The sequence below is a fragment of the Glandiceps talaboti genome, chromosome 13, assembly GCF_964340395.1.
Source record: "Glandiceps talaboti chromosome 13, keGlaTala1.1, whole genome shotgun sequence".
NCBI classification, from domain to species: domain Eukaryota; kingdom Metazoa; phylum Hemichordata; class Enteropneusta; family Spengelidae; genus Glandiceps; species Glandiceps talaboti.
The window spans coordinates 21,494,840-21,510,810 of NC_135561.1; the positions used below are offsets into that span (position 1 = coordinate 21,494,840).

The 15,971-nt window shown below is 36.9% G+C and overlaps 1 protein-coding gene across 1 annotated transcript in view; it reads right to left on the reverse strand.

Annotated features, from left to right (window-relative positions):
- Positions 1-9,287, reverse strand: part of LOC144444445 (uncharacterized) — a 31,942-nt gene extending 22,655 nt beyond the window's left edge. The window contains exons 1-4 of the mRNA XM_078133866.1: positions 9,076-9,287; positions 6,178-6,245; positions 5,343-5,414; positions 283-390 (exon numbers count right to left, since the gene is read on the reverse strand). Of these exons, the coding sequence (XP_077989992.1) occupies positions 283-390; positions 5,343-5,414; positions 6,178-6,245; positions 9,076-9,157 (330 nt within the window). The 5' untranslated portion in view covers positions 9,158-9,287. The remainder of the gene's footprint in view (positions 1-282; positions 391-5,342; positions 5,415-6,177; positions 6,246-9,075) is intronic.
- Positions 9,288-15,971: the final 6,684 nt, after the last annotated feature.

The window sequence follows — 15,971 nt, forward strand, 5'->3', positions numbered from 1 at the left end:
CCCTCATTAGGTATTAAAGAAGATAATTTCCATCGCCTTCCTATAAGTTGTTTCAAATCTCTTCGTCTTTTTTTTTATCCATGATTCGTTTTAAAGTGACTTTTTGTCAACATAACATATTGGTATCACAGTGATAAAAACTACTAATTGTCGCAAAATGACGTTTAGGTCCCTGTGTGGTTCTGTATAAACGTATGCATAGATACATTATATATATAGTTCATTATCCTAAACCTAAATAAATAAACAGAGAAAAAATTTAGGTATGATGAGTTTACTTACATTTGCAATTATCTGTAGATTGTACCTTTGCCGCATGTCGGTGTCTAGGAACCCAGCCACTTTTATGCACGAAGTATCATTGACTGACGATTCTTTAAAACGACCATGCTATAAATAACGTATGCATGCCAGTCACTTCCAATTGCATCTCAAAATACAACATATTGTAAACGTTATCTCTTTAATGTAATTAAAAATAGAAGCCGTGTTTACACTTGTTTACAGTAGATGCTTAACACATGAAAGGAGATATCAGTAACCACTATTGTGATCTGAAGGGTGATGAACAGATGGAGGAGGGAAGTACACTTGCGGAGGAATGTCGACCAATTTCTGAATTAAAAAAAAGTTTAACTAGGGGGGGGGGGGTCAGATTAGATTCCCTCAACCCCGTTCTCTTTACAAATTAATTATACATTATGTAAAGTTGGTGCAACAGAGGCCGGAAATGTGGCCTAGTTTTTGCGATACCGTAACCGGAAAATAACCAGCATAATATATATATCAAACTCTTCCTTGGAGTCCCAGGAATATGGAAATACATGATGATAGAGCCAAAAATTATTACAAATTAAGTTAGAACACAATATGTAACATGGTGTAGGAATGTGTTTAGGTTGCACATGTATATGTTTTTGTATGTGATAGGTATTAAACGGCACACAAGAACCACTCTTCCCCAGAAATATGCGTGTTACCATATGCATGGCAATGGCCATGTTTCAGCCAAAATCACATTTGTCTTCCTGTAGTTCAGTAACGGAAACCTGGAGAGTAAATTAATACTTTGTAGGACAGCTTTATCCTGTAGATAATGTAAGGTTTCTATAAAAATCAAATTCATTTTTCGAGTTTAACAAATAAGGAAATATATAATGACAGACATGGAGACTGACAAAAAGAGAGTTACAACACTTTCTGTAACATGATGCAGGAAGACTACGACCAACATTTGTTCGGATAATATACAGGTACTATGTGTTGGGTTTTGTATCACGTTATCGATATGTTTAGGGAGCGATCAGTTTTTACGGCCGGTGGGGAGGGGGGGCACCTTAATTTGGGACTTAAAGAAGGGGGGGGGGGGTCATCATTTTACAAAGTGAATAAGGGGGGGGGGGTCACCTTATTTTCAACAACTGAACGAAATCATGAACCACCCTGCTGTACTTAAATTTCATACAACAAATGTATGTGCATACCATAAACCATAAACACATAAGAAATGAAATACCTTGAAATTTACTGGATGGACTGACTCTAAAATCTGTGCCTCCATTGACCTGAACATGTTGAATTGCACACAAACATAGCCAATAGAGACACACTTTCAAAAAATTTAATGAATTTGTATCACCTAAATGGTAATTGACTTCCACTGTGCATGTTTACCCAACATTTTCTTACTTTCTACTTGATCTTTTTTATTAGTATTTGTGTCAATATGACTTGAAATGTTTTAAATTTTGAAAACCCTAAAATTAGTGATACTTTTATGATATAACTAAGTTGTGTTTTACTTCTGAATGGTGCTCTAAATGGCCTCCAAATGGTGTTCATTTTTCAAAAAGCTCTTACCGTGGGAGGGGGTCATCCCCTCCCAACCCCCGCGCTTGTATAGCAGGCATGCACGCGCATAGCTTGCAATTCTCCCAGTACAGTTCTCTCCCTACTTTGAAACTTACTGAAACCCCGAGGCTTACAATTATATTAACTCCATTTCTAATAGTGTACATCAATTACCTGAATTAATCTATAATGGTAATAGTTCACTCAGTCTAAGAGATATACTAGAACTTTTGGTTACTAAACCATGAATATTTTGCATGTCCATGAACAATCATACTTCTTATAGGGTTCCTGTCTAAAGAGCTTTATACATGTGAAGCAATGGTTTTGGGACAGCAATTTACCAGATACACTTAAAATTACTGTAAATGTAACAAGTAAAATTAACTATGCAGTGTGCTGTATTGTGTTTTGAGAATCTAGAGTGTCTTTTGCAAGCACAAGAAGAATATTTCTTGTCAACAGATGTATGGGGGGGGGGGTCAGTGTCTTGTTTTATTTGTCAGGGGGGGGGGGGGTGGATTGTTTTGTGGATGAATCACAGGGGGATCACTATTTTTAAGTACAACACGAACAAGAAGTCACCGGCCCACCCCCAGCCGTAAAAAACTGATCACTCCCTTAGGTTGAATACATTTTTGTATGCGATAGGTATCTTCCGGCACACATGAATCATTCTTCCCAGAATATGCGTGTTACCATAGCAACGACCGTGTTTTGAGCAAAATCACAACTTGTCTTCCTGTAATCCAGCAATGGAAAACTGGACAGTCACCTAAAGTTTTACAGTGTGGCTTTAACCTGAAAATGTGAAATGTCGAAACGTGCTAAATTATTGGCAGTTGTGATGGTAACGTGTTTTAACTTAATAATATGTGTGGGAGTATTATTTTTGATCAGACAACAACAATATATTCACTGAAAATTGTTAAAATACCAATAATTAGACATTGAACATATTAATCAGTTGTTTATATTATCCATAAACAGTAGAGAAACAGTTTGAAATCCTGATCGCCATTTAGGATGCTGATATTTAGAGGCGGACCCAAAAATCAATTTGATTTGATTTATCTTGTATACAGCTGCCCAAAATATGTTTCTGTGATGATTCTATCATTGACATGAAAATTGTACTTAGAAATGTAGGTTTTCTGTCAAAAAGATCTGATTCAGAAACTACTAGAAATATTGGGGATGTTTCGAGAGATGTATAGACAAAGGTATTGGCAATTGGAGGCATGATCATGAATATCCCATTAGTAAAATGGAAAGTAGGGCAAACAAGGTACAATTTGGTCAAAAGGTGTATCTCCAAAACTAGTAAGTGGATGGGGCTGAATTATTGGTGTAGATGTTTCTAGATGTGTCAATCTGCATAGTCCCTCGCAACAATGACCACATACCCCTTAGCAACAGACACATGTCAGGATATTATGCAAAGATAACAACATTGTTGGGTAGGCAAGTGGATAAAGATATGTTTATAAAAGTCATCTATTCACCCACCAACTAAGACTCTATCCATAGCAACAGTGAAGAATAATGTGCATTGCATAGATAAAACAGGGGTGGATAGAGTTGTAGACAAATATTAAACAATATTGATACATATAATATTACATATTTACCTATATACCAGCAAATAAGACCACAACAATAGCCAAATATTAGTAGTACTATGTACCAGTGCACTTTGTTAAGATTGCAACAATGAGTCAAGCATTCAAACATTAAAAAACACATTCATAAAGAGAACCAACAGTATCTTGTGTAAAAATCATATTGATAGGTATGAGTCAGATTGCAAAGAAAAAAACTGAATGTCATCTAAAAATTGCATAATCAATCATTGCCTAAATTCTACAGTGTTGTGTTACAATGCTAGTTTTCTGATTGTAGTTTCTCATCATTATCTATGTTATTTGTCTTATTTCATAGGAACAACGACGTGGGACTTTGCTATATCTTTGGCTGTTGTCATGGTAACACATTATTTTTATTGTTGTGCTAAAAATGATATATATTTGTTTATAAACACCCTAAAATTTCACGTCAAATGTGACGGAATGTCACAGTCTATTTAATCTGTCATTTAACTGTTTTGTATTAAGGCCAAAAAAAGAATTGTTTCTGGTCATTTCGCGCATCACTTAAAAACCCTCGCGTCGGTCTTTTTGTGTTTGTCCAGCCCATGCAGTCTGCAGTTCCGGGGGAGAAACACAAAAATAACCCTCCCTACTTCAGTGAAGAAAACTGCAGAGCCAATCATGAAGAACACAAATGAGAACTGCTCCACATACACACTTGCTCTAAAGTACTAAATAAAAAGAACAGTAGTAACTGCCATAAATAGTGGATTGAGTGTGACAGGTTTGTTGAGAATTAAAATAAATCGCGTCGTCGCATCATTTTAGACAACCTATCCTGACCAGAAACAATTCTCTTTTTTGGGGCCTAATTCTAAAGTTTATCATCATGCATTTCATCATTCCTAGACAGAAGCGAAGAATTTTATGTATGACAAGAATTATTTTTGCTGATTGTAGTTGCATATCAAACTCTAGGCAATTGGTTTGTCATGCAGCGCTCAAGGAACAAGGATTTGACTTTACTAAATTCTCAGAAGTTGTCATGTTAACACGTTTTGGGGGATAATGCTGATATCTATGTACAGATTAACAATTATTACCAACAAAATCATGTACATATTCGATGTAAACAAATTAAAACTTGAGTATAAAACCAACACCGACATAAAGTATTTAGTATTGATCAATGTTCGTCCAAGTCCTCCTACATCATGTTGTAACTTTCTTTTTATTAGTCTCCAGGTCTGTCATCATATATTTCATTTTTGTTGACTCTAACAAAGAGTTTGATATATGAAAATCGTACACTATTTTCAGGATAAAGTTGTCCCGCAAAACATTACGTGACTCTCCAGGTTTCCATTGCTGAACTACAGGAACTTCAAGACAAAATTTTGGCTGAAAACGTGGCCGTTGCCATGGTGAAACTCATATTTTGGGGAGGAATGGTTCTTGTGTGACGGTTAATACCTATCATACACAAAAACATATACATGTTCAACCTAAACACATTTAAACTTTAATATGACCCACAAACCCAACACACTATATTTATTTTAACCGAACAAATATTGGTCTGAGTCTTCCTACACCATGTTACATATTGTGTTCTCACTAAATTTACAAGAATTTTTGGCTCTGTCATCATGGGTTACCATATTCCTGAGACTCTAACGGAGAGTTTGACATATATATATTATGCTGGTTATTTTCCGGTTGTGGTTGACGTCAGAAATGCCGGTGGCATTAGTAGTTATGATAATGTATTGGTAACTAAATGCACTCTCACAGAGTTACCCATTTTTACTATTATTTCGCTAAAACCGATTTTTAATTGTATTTAATCTTTGCACGGCTGATGATATTATAGATAATTGAAATAATTTAATCTCAACTTACGTCGTTGCCACTTATTATAGAAAAGCTTCCAGTGTTTTGATAGCAATGCACAATGACGTCAATATTTGCATCCTTGGGGATTAGAAAAGAATAAAAAATAAACATATTATCATTGTGATTTTATGACAAGATTCATCATCATCATCATCATCATCATCATCATCATCATCATCATCATCATCATCATCATCATCATCATCACCACCATCATCATCATCATCATCACCATCATCGCGTCGAGATCTGATGTTGATGTTACATTTGAGACATAAATGTAAATGTATACATGACGCATATCTGTAGTATAATGTATGGGAATGATGATGATATCTTCAGATTTGTAATACCTACGGCCTCTTTACGACGACTTCCGAGATGTACTATTTTTAGTTGCGTCAAAGGAAAAATATGCCCTGGATTGTGAGACTGGATAATGTAACATAACCAGCTTAATGCGATTGCTTAATGTTTGTTGCCAATATTTATGACTGTGATAATGAAAATATTACATTAACACTGCGTTAACAATGTACTACTACAAGTTTACAAGTTTAGATTCCACTTTATTTCAAATGACCTTTTTTTAATTAAGAATAGATGGAGTATTTCAAAATATGATGGTCATTTTATTTTCCCCTTGATGATCACTGTAATCAAACGCATAATTCCAAGCGCAATGCTGTTGTTATAAAGTAAACAATAGCAGGTGGGCACCGCAATGCATTATCCATTGTTATCAGTTTCATTGATCATTTTATCAGTTTAATTGCAAACAGATCCAGAGAATAAGCAGCATCGGTTTTTCGGTCGAAATCTGTCATGGACAAATATTTACCTCAAGTAGTTGGACAGTCGATTCCATGGTAGAATTTCGAGGACAAATATTGTAACTTTCTCCATATACTGCAACGAAAAACAACAAATTGTGTATGTGTTTAGCTCCAGAAGGCATGGGAAACAATAGCAAGTTTCCTTATGATTGCAATCGGGATAAATAATAAAAACGCATGCATTTCAAAGTTCTGTGAATGACATACTTTTGATGAACATACTCTTAACTAAAACATTTTTTTAGTTTAAATACCCCTTAATTAACCCACTGACATTAAATAAATGACGTCATCGTATTCAAATTGATCTAATTGTATGCTTGACCATCCTGTGGTATCAAAGTGCTAACAATCAATAGAGAGTTATGTTTTGCTTTGTTTTCTTAAATTTGTCAAGGGTACATAATCAGGATTACTTGTGCTAGACATAGGTGAATTTGAACTGTAAACTCAACAATATGACTAGACTGTTTGGATCGTTACACATACAGCTCCCGAGAAGAGTCTTAGCAAATGTGCACAACGCGTCAAATGTATTGTATGGAGACAGTGTTTGCAGACTGGAAAAGGTATGAAAACGGTTGGTACAAAACACAGGTACAGGTCAGGTCAGGTCAGGGATCGACTGAATATGTTTAAAGGTCACTTCTGGAATGCAAAAAGTTGTTGTTGTTGCTGATGTCCTTTTGGGGAATCATTGTCAGCAAATCAATTTAATTTTGTGTGGGTGTACATATACGTGCCCAGATAATATTTGTTCCTACATACAGGTCCATCCAATGTTAGCTCTACAGCTTATTACTAGAACATATTTTCATTGGGTGTAAAACAAGTACAGGATATTTTCATTTTATTCTTTCCACGTAGAACAACTGGAACAAGATCCGTGTAAAGCAGTCTACAACATATTCAAATTCACTTTTTAAATTGAGCAAATAGTTTTACACTGCTTCTTATCAGTTGAATGACGAGAAAGCCGGGCATTGACGTATTGTGATGAGTTGACTGTAACAACAGTTCGTTTGCTTTGGCCTTTGTCAAAATAAATGATGAATGAGAACACTTGTGGTCACTGGTCTTAACAGGCATACAGACAGTTTGAATCTAAGTTTGACTTCAATCAGATAAAAAACAATATATTACTATTTAGTAAAGTAAGAGTTTGGACAATAAGGTCAGAGTAGAGAAGGGATTTGAAGCTAGATATACTTGGCGTGTAGTTAGCTGAGGAATTAAACTATATTATCTTCAAATGACGTAAGCGGCGGCTTGTGAATAAAGACGGCTGACATGACCTGACATTTCAATATCATTCAAGACAGTGTGTTTGCTTCTCTAGCGAACTGTCTGCCTGCCTGCCTGTCTGCCTGTCGGTCTGAAATTTTGTTGGAAAATTCTTAGGAGTGTTCAGATTTAGAATTGTTCACGACATGATGATTCCATCAATTAGTGATATGCAAATTAGGGCTAAGATTAAATGTGTCTTGTTGGTCAAAAATCTTTAGTTCCAAAATAATCAGCAGATCTGGGCGGTGTATATCTGACTTAAATGTTATTGTGTAGGATTGCGCACTTGAATGGACTCTCTATGTACTGATGTTTTGAGTTATGTAGTAATATTTCCAAGTATTATTCCAAATATGGTCGATATTGAGAAGGAAAAAGTTATATGATGAGGAAAAGTAAAAGTAAACCATGTGTATATTTTTCTTCTACATTACATTAATTGACTCCAAAGGTCAAGTTAAAAGGTCAGTAGAATGATTGTACCTATGTATGACAGCTTTTAGGTTTTGCTATAAATATCGATTTTGAACTACAAGTATGGCCACTATTCAGTCAACTTTGCACATCTCACAAAAGAAAACAGGGTGCACATGTCCTATATGACATATCGCCTTTGTATTGGGTTTGAAAAAAAATTGTCAACAAATCATGATCACCGTATAAATGTGTTGAATGCCAGCCAGTCCAACTGCAGAGAATACATAACTTACAGGAGGGCCAGAACTTTAAGAAATTTCTCTCAATGAGCTTGAATTTAAAACCTTCTATTTTGAAAAAAATGAAAGGTTTTAAGTTCAACGTTATTGGGAGACTGTGTTTTCATATCTATCGAATCATGTAAAACTTGTACATATTTGATGTCTGTATGTTTAACATGTTGCCTAAATACTGATATTTACTACTTATCACAATGACACATAATATTGAATGGTTTTAAAAAAAAAGTTGCTGTTTTGATTCCCTAAAAGAACATGTTTATTAAAGTTTGTTGCAGTAGGTTTACAGATATAACGTTCACATACAAACAGATCCATAGACACAGAGGCAGACCAGAGAAGAAACAAACAGACCAGACAAAACTCGAAGAATACCCTTCACCACAGACGGTTACGACCAAGAATATTAAATTATATTTGATTAGGTATAACAGATGCTGTTGCATTGACCAGTTTAATTTTTGGAGTAGTTTAATTACTAATAATGAGCATATAGTAATAACGTTATTAATATCAAAACTTTGGTCACGTATCGCATTGGTGTCATTGTCAGAGTCCTAACATTTCGACCCTGGCCAACAGGGGTATAATTACAATATCAAGATTTGACCCGGGCGACAGTACTGTCACCCTGCATGCCCTGGTCTTATTCCGTCCCAGATCAAGTTTCTGTTTTCGATGTGTACTCTTCCTTGATTAAATCACTATGAATTTCTTGTGTATATCCAGTGTCAGAGTTATTTTGTACTGATTTATTGGAGTGACCAGGGTCAAATATTCATTTCGGTGATTTCTGATGCGAGTCTCAAACGAAAAAGCGAGTCTCATGTGAAATAATTCGGTGTTTCTAACGATTTAGTCCAATAGCTCACACGGACGTTACTTACTACTTGGACTTACCATACTGAAAGTGATGAACGACCATTACCAAGGTAGACATAACAATCACTTCAATGTGCCCAATAAATCGACACAAGTACATCTTCGCTATCTGTGGTAGTAAATCTGACTAGATTTGCTGTTAGGAAACGCCGTGTTTGGCCGCTCGCTTCCGTCTTCCGGGACAGAAAGGGGGAAACACAAGGAACCTCAATGAAAGCAGCCGGGTCATTTCCGCATCAACACAAAAGAAAATGTACGGGACGATAAGCGAATAACTGAATAGAACCCGTGTTTGGAACGATGCAAATTTCAAAAGCCTTTAGTGTAAGCACGAAATGATTTAAAATAACACGTGGTACTTTGTATTACAGTTGAAATACCGTTACCTAATTATTCATGGTCAAACCTCCATACAATCTTACTTTATAGGTACAGCTAAAATGATGTTGGTGTTTCACTTATGTAAAATGACATTTATTACACACCTCAGACAGCTTTTAATGCAAAAGAAGCGATTACATAGGTGCCATGCACAGTGGGGATGTTGAACTAGTCAACTTGATGCGTTGATTAAAAGTACTAGTTAGAAAATATACAACTGGAGCCATTAAAATCATCAGCTCCATGTGTTGTGTTTCCATTAGAAGCCAGTTTTTAATGCACTGTGAAAGAATAGCAATGTTTATCAGTGTTCAAAGTGATTGGGCAATGGATCCTGATGTCTTTATTGTGTCTCTGTTATTGTTAGTCTAGAATTGAGGTATGTCTAGCTTTGTGTCAAAAACGTAATATCCCATGAGTGAAACACTAAGCCTACATGATTTTACTTGTAATTATAGTGGGCTTTCAATCTCTTGTCAATGTTTAAACAACACAATGAAGGCGTAGACGTATACTTGGTGTCATAATATTTCATAATGTTAAACAGGCAAATGTTATTACAAATATGTAAATATATAGCGAAGAGGCTGTGTTGTTGACCACTTACGTTTTTTGCCGCGATTTTGATGATGTCACCAGTACCTTTTTTTTCTCACTGACATGCAAATACTTTAGTATTGCCAGTCACGGTTCATTGAAAAGTTCGATGACACTTGAAAATGCAAGTCTTAGTGTCTGGAATTCATATTGATGCGTAATCAGTGTTTACTTCTCACTCGCGTTGTTTGGATCGGATAAATCGAAGCAATGAGGAGCTCGTGATATCCAAGTACATGTGTATTCAACTAGCTGTGGTATTCAGGTACTGCTATATATGCATACCACTAGACCTAATACTACCCATCAATATTTATATACTGCCTACAGCGTTCAAACTTAGTTACTCATCAGACTGTGTAATATTCCCATGACACAGTATCCAGAACACATTCTCCCAGTTTTTCTATATTTGGCTTTTAATTATTGTCTGTTTGTTTTGTATCACGTCACCATGGCGACAAAGCAAGTATGGAATCGTGGAGTTGAGTTAATTTAAGTGTAATATTGTGTTTGATACAGTAAAATGTGAAACAGCTTTGACAACAAATATTTTCTGACGACATACACACCCTCTGACACAAAGCGATGGACAGGCAGACAGACACACACGGGTAGACACATGCATAAGTAATCAACACAGCTATTATTGGTCCTTGAGAGTATGAGCTATTCACATTTTTTAGCTAGAGCCGACCAGACATTGTTCTTTTGTCGTGACCCGCGGGTAAGATTCACTGTATGCGAGCGAGCGAGCACTTGTGTGTGTGTGTGTGTGTGTGTGTGTGTGTGTGTGTGTGTGTGTGTGTGTGTGTACGTACGTACGTACGTGTGTGTGTGCTTGTGCGCATATGCGCGCCTGTGTAATGTTATGTTTCAAACCACTCCATTCCTCTATATTATCATATTATGTCATTACGTATTCCAAAGACAACAGGTGACGTCATAACTAATGTGACGTCATTCAAATGCTATTAGTTTCGTATGACTACAGGTTTGTCTACCTCTTTGTGAGATGCTATTTCAAACCACTCCATTCCTCTGTTATATCGGATGAATACATTCTGTATAGATTTCAATATCAACGCCAGACCCCTTAATTCATTGTTGACATCTTCCGTTTACTGCAAACAGTTAAATTCTTCTATTTTCCAGCTGTAAACCGTTTTTCTTGCTATCAATTGTGCACGTGTGTGTACAAAACTACAACCTACTTGAAATTTTCTTTGACGACAATGCATTAGTGTAGAATGGGGCCATTGTACGGCCATGAATCGCCAATTATTACTAGTGAAATAGACAAATATCAGATCTTGAGTGCCAGTGTAAAATCGCTGGAGCAATTCGCCGTAATTTGACTCATTGTATTATCTAACTTTGCATTGTTTTGTGATTTTGGCAGCCTATCCCTGCCAACGCGCGCGCCTACCCATCCAACTGCTTCAAGATCGTCACCATGGTGCAGTAATATCACAACATATCGGTCAAACCGCTGCTGACAACCATGCAGTTAATCAAAATTAGTAGTATGAGTTGTATCTATAGTGTGAGGAAGTGAGTGAGAAAGGGAGGAGATGGGTGGATCAGATAAGATATTGGGGATAATGCATCGTCGTAAACCACAACCTCTTTTACGGCACAGTCCAAGACGCCCTGTCAAGTTATTTATTTCGCGGTGTCGACGAAGAAATAACAACATTGGTTTACGAGAATGGGATAATGTGGTATCGTGTAAATGTCGAACTAAGTCCTGGCAATTACAGTAATACGCATATACTATTCTTTGTGAATTCTCCATTCAGTTCTGTCAATTAGATTACAGCACATGATCAATGAGGGACTGGTCAGTTTCTGTGGCCGGGGGGGGGAGGGGTCGATAGGTTTTTTTTTCATCGGGCCGACGAAATGTCACTGACCCCCATCTATAAAAAACGAAAACAGACAGACCCCCTATTACTCAATTCTAAAACATAGTGCCCCCCCCCCATATATATCATATTTACATTACAGGTATTTTACCGTGACTCAGAGTGGACTGCTTGACTAAATACTTTATAAGAGAGCATCATACTAAATTAGCGACTACACAGGGTAAATATATTGGGAAAGTTTAATAGCACCATGACAGTAGGAGGTAGGGGAAGAGCTTTATACTGGGATATATCCACCTATTGGGTTTGTCCTAGGGGGTCTCCCCCTTAGAAGCTGTACATGTGGAGGTTTTTACTCTTAAAGCCAACTTTTAGGCTATTTAGAGCCTTCCAGGCAATAACTATAAGACGGCACCATCAAGTATTCTTTATACATGGCACCATTCTAAGGTTAGCCGTGACATCAGATGGTTTGTTGCATGTTGTGACAATAATTTCACTTCTCTAAAAGACAGTACATCTAAAATTAGCAAGTGATGTTTAAGAAGAGTTTAATATAATAATGGCAGGAGAGAGAGAGAGAGAGAGAGAGAGAGAGAGAGAGAGAGAGAGAGAGAGAGAGAGAGAGAGAGAGAGAGAGAGAGAGAGAGAGAGAGAGAGAGAGAGAGAGAGAGAGAAAGAGAGAGAGGGAGAGAGAGAGAGGGAGAGAGAGAGAGAGAGATTAATTATATCACAAACGTTCATAGCTATCCTTTTTCATGTTATGACGGAAAAAAATGTACGGTGAAAGTTGAGCGCCATCAACGTTTTAAGTGTAGATAAATTATTCAGGGTAGACATTAACAGAAAGGAACACAAATTTGTTTGGTTGTGTCGCGTTTGTCAGAGATTGAGAGATACACTTTCTTCGACTAGTTCTAGAACAAGTTCACTTTATACCATTCAATTGTCTCTAGCAGCTACTTAAAATTGGACAAGTAACTAATTTGCACATACCATTTAGCGTTGGCTTGCAAATCTATACAAATGATATTTTGATTTGCATTAGTAATATTATAAACGTGCACGTTTAATTCGGTGTTTGGACATGTATAAGTATTGTGAGGAAATACCTGTCACCCACTTTTTTAGAAAAATGATCCAAACTATACTATGCACCTACTCTCAGATAATTTTCACTTGTAAGAAATTTAGCCATATCTATCGATAAGAGGAAGTAAACATCAACAATAACGCTTAATTAGTCTCGATAGGAAGATTGTAAGTATATGAGACAGTACTTCTGTAAACACTGAAGGTCAAAGAGACAGTACTACTGTAAACACTGAAGGTCAAAGAGACAGTACTACTGTCAACACTGAAGGTCAAAGAGACAGTACTTCTGTAAACACTGAAGGTCAAAGAGACAGTACTACTGTCAACACTGAAGGTCAAAGAGACAGTACTACTGTAAACACTGAAGGTCAAAGAGACAGTACTACTGTCAACACTGAAGGTCAAAGAGACAGTACTTCTGTAAACACTGAAGGTCAAAGAGACAGTACTAATGTAAACACTGAAGGTCAAAGAGACAGTACTACTGTCAACACTGAAGGTCAAAGAGACAGTACTTCTGTCAACACTGAAGGTCAAAGAGACAGTACTACTGTCAACACTGAAGGTCAAAGAGACAGTACTACTGTAAACACTGAAGGTCAAAGAGACAGTACTACTGTCAACACTGAAGGTCAAAGAGACAGTACTTCTGTAAACACTGAAGGTCAAAGAGACAGTACTAATGTAAACACTGAAGGTCAAAGAGACAGTACTACTGTCAACACTGAAGGTCAAAGAGACAGTACTTCTGTAAACACTGAAGGTCAAAGAGACAGTACTACTGTCAACACTGAAGGTCAAAGAGACAGTACTACTGTAAACACTGAAGGTCAAAGAGACAGTACTACTGTCAACACTGAAGGTCAAAGAGACAGTACTTCTGTAAACACTGAAGGTCAAAGAGACAGTACTACTGTCAACACTGAAGGTCAAAGAGACAGTACTAATGTAAACACTGAAGGTCAAAGAGACAGTACTAATGTAAACACTGAAGGTCAAAGAGACAGTACTAATGTAAACACTGAAGGTCAAAGAGACAGTACTAATGTAAACACTGAAGGTCAAAGAGACAGTACTAATGTAAACACTGACGGTCAAAGAGACAGTACTAATGTAAACACTGAAGGTCAAAGAGACAGTACTAATGTAAACACTGAAGGTCAAAGAGACAGTACTACTGTAAACACTGAAGGTCAAAGAGACAGTACTAATGTAAACACTGAAGGTCAAATAGACAGTACTACTGCCAACACTGAAGGTCAAAGAGACAGTACTACTGCCAACACTGAAGGTCAAAGAGACAGTACTACTGCCAACACTGAAGGTCAAAGAGACAGTACTAATGTAAACACTGAAGGTCAAAGAGACAGTACTACTGTAAACACTGAAGGTCAAAGAGACAGTACTAATGTAAACACTGAAGGTCAAAGAGACAGTACTTCTGTAAACACTGAAGGTCATGAATATTAATGTCGAAGTTACGTAATTAATAGTTTTCGGTAGTAGGTTATATACATTTTGTGATACCTAGGCACAGCTGTCCTAAAAACATTATCGATTTAGCTTTTAGTTTTAAAAAGCTATTGGCTTATTTCTGTAATTAGACATGGAGGCCACACAAAAGAAAGTTGTTGCCTAAAGTAGTGTGACAACGCGAATGTTTTTGTTAATTGTTCATGATTAGCTCTGCAGTTGTCTTCACTGAAGTAGCAATTAATGTAGGGAGAGTTAGTTTCTGTTTTCCCTTGGATCTGCAGTCTGCATTGGCTGGACAAAGACGATAAAAAAGAAGATCGAAGCGGGGTATTTAAGTGATGCAAACTGATCAGACAACAACTCTTTTTTTCTTGGCCTTAACAACTCCTATAAAAGCTTCGCATTATTACAGTTGTGGTGGGCCGTAAGATCGCATCTGCATGGCAATCATGCTGGAAATTTCATACTCCTACGGCTGAGCAGCCTAGGAAGTTGCCGGTGAAAACTGTACAATGCTGGTGAAATCATAAATATCAGCATTCAGCAGATGACAATCTAAATTTACTGGTATATAAATGGTAACATTTCACATTTACCATCATTTTACCGACAATTTTGAAGGTCGCACTTGCAAGTAATTTATAGCACATAGGTCGCAGTGTAGACAACAGACAAAGTTTTGCGGGTATATTGACACTTCCTGGCATTTAGATAACAATGGACGGCCATTCACATGGTCACCATGTCGCAAGCTTTGATTTTGACACAATTTGTCCTTTTCTGGTTTTTCATTGGCAACTCCCTTTTGCCTGTAGACATTGGTGATTTTAAAGATTTTAGTTCAACATCTCTCCTCAAATCATGACACTATGACTGAGTGCCTACAATACGTATACATAGTGGAGAACCACATGTTCCAGTATGAGTAATTAACGACAAAGTCATTTCTTTTCTCCAGCTAGAAAGCCAGGTACGAGTAACTGATGGAAATGATGAACAGCCCCCTAATCGAAACAAGACAACAGGCGACGTTTCAAATGTGGTGGCTTGAAAAGTCCAATCGTCACAGTCTGGGAAATCTAAAGAATGATGTAAAAATTGTACAGTGGCTTGAACAATTTGAGTGGATGAACATCCATACCATGAAGACAGCAAGTACCTAATAGATGGCAGTATTTACAGAGTGTGGTGTCGATATTGTAAATAGGGAACTTGCAAACCTGCCATGTTGAATGTTGCATCATGGGAAATATGATAATAAATACTAATCAATTAGCATTGTAAACAATATTGTTACATTGTTTATAACCAGGAATGATCAATTCATAGTCACCCTGATCTTTCTGGGAGGTTAATTTTATCAGTAGCTCCAAATTAGGTATTATGATAACCACAGATAATTGCATAGTCCTTTGCGTCTGAACATGCTCAGTTTGGATTGCAAGTTCCCTATTCTCGAAAGAGAAGTCTGATTTCGTTTTGGAACGGGGTAAA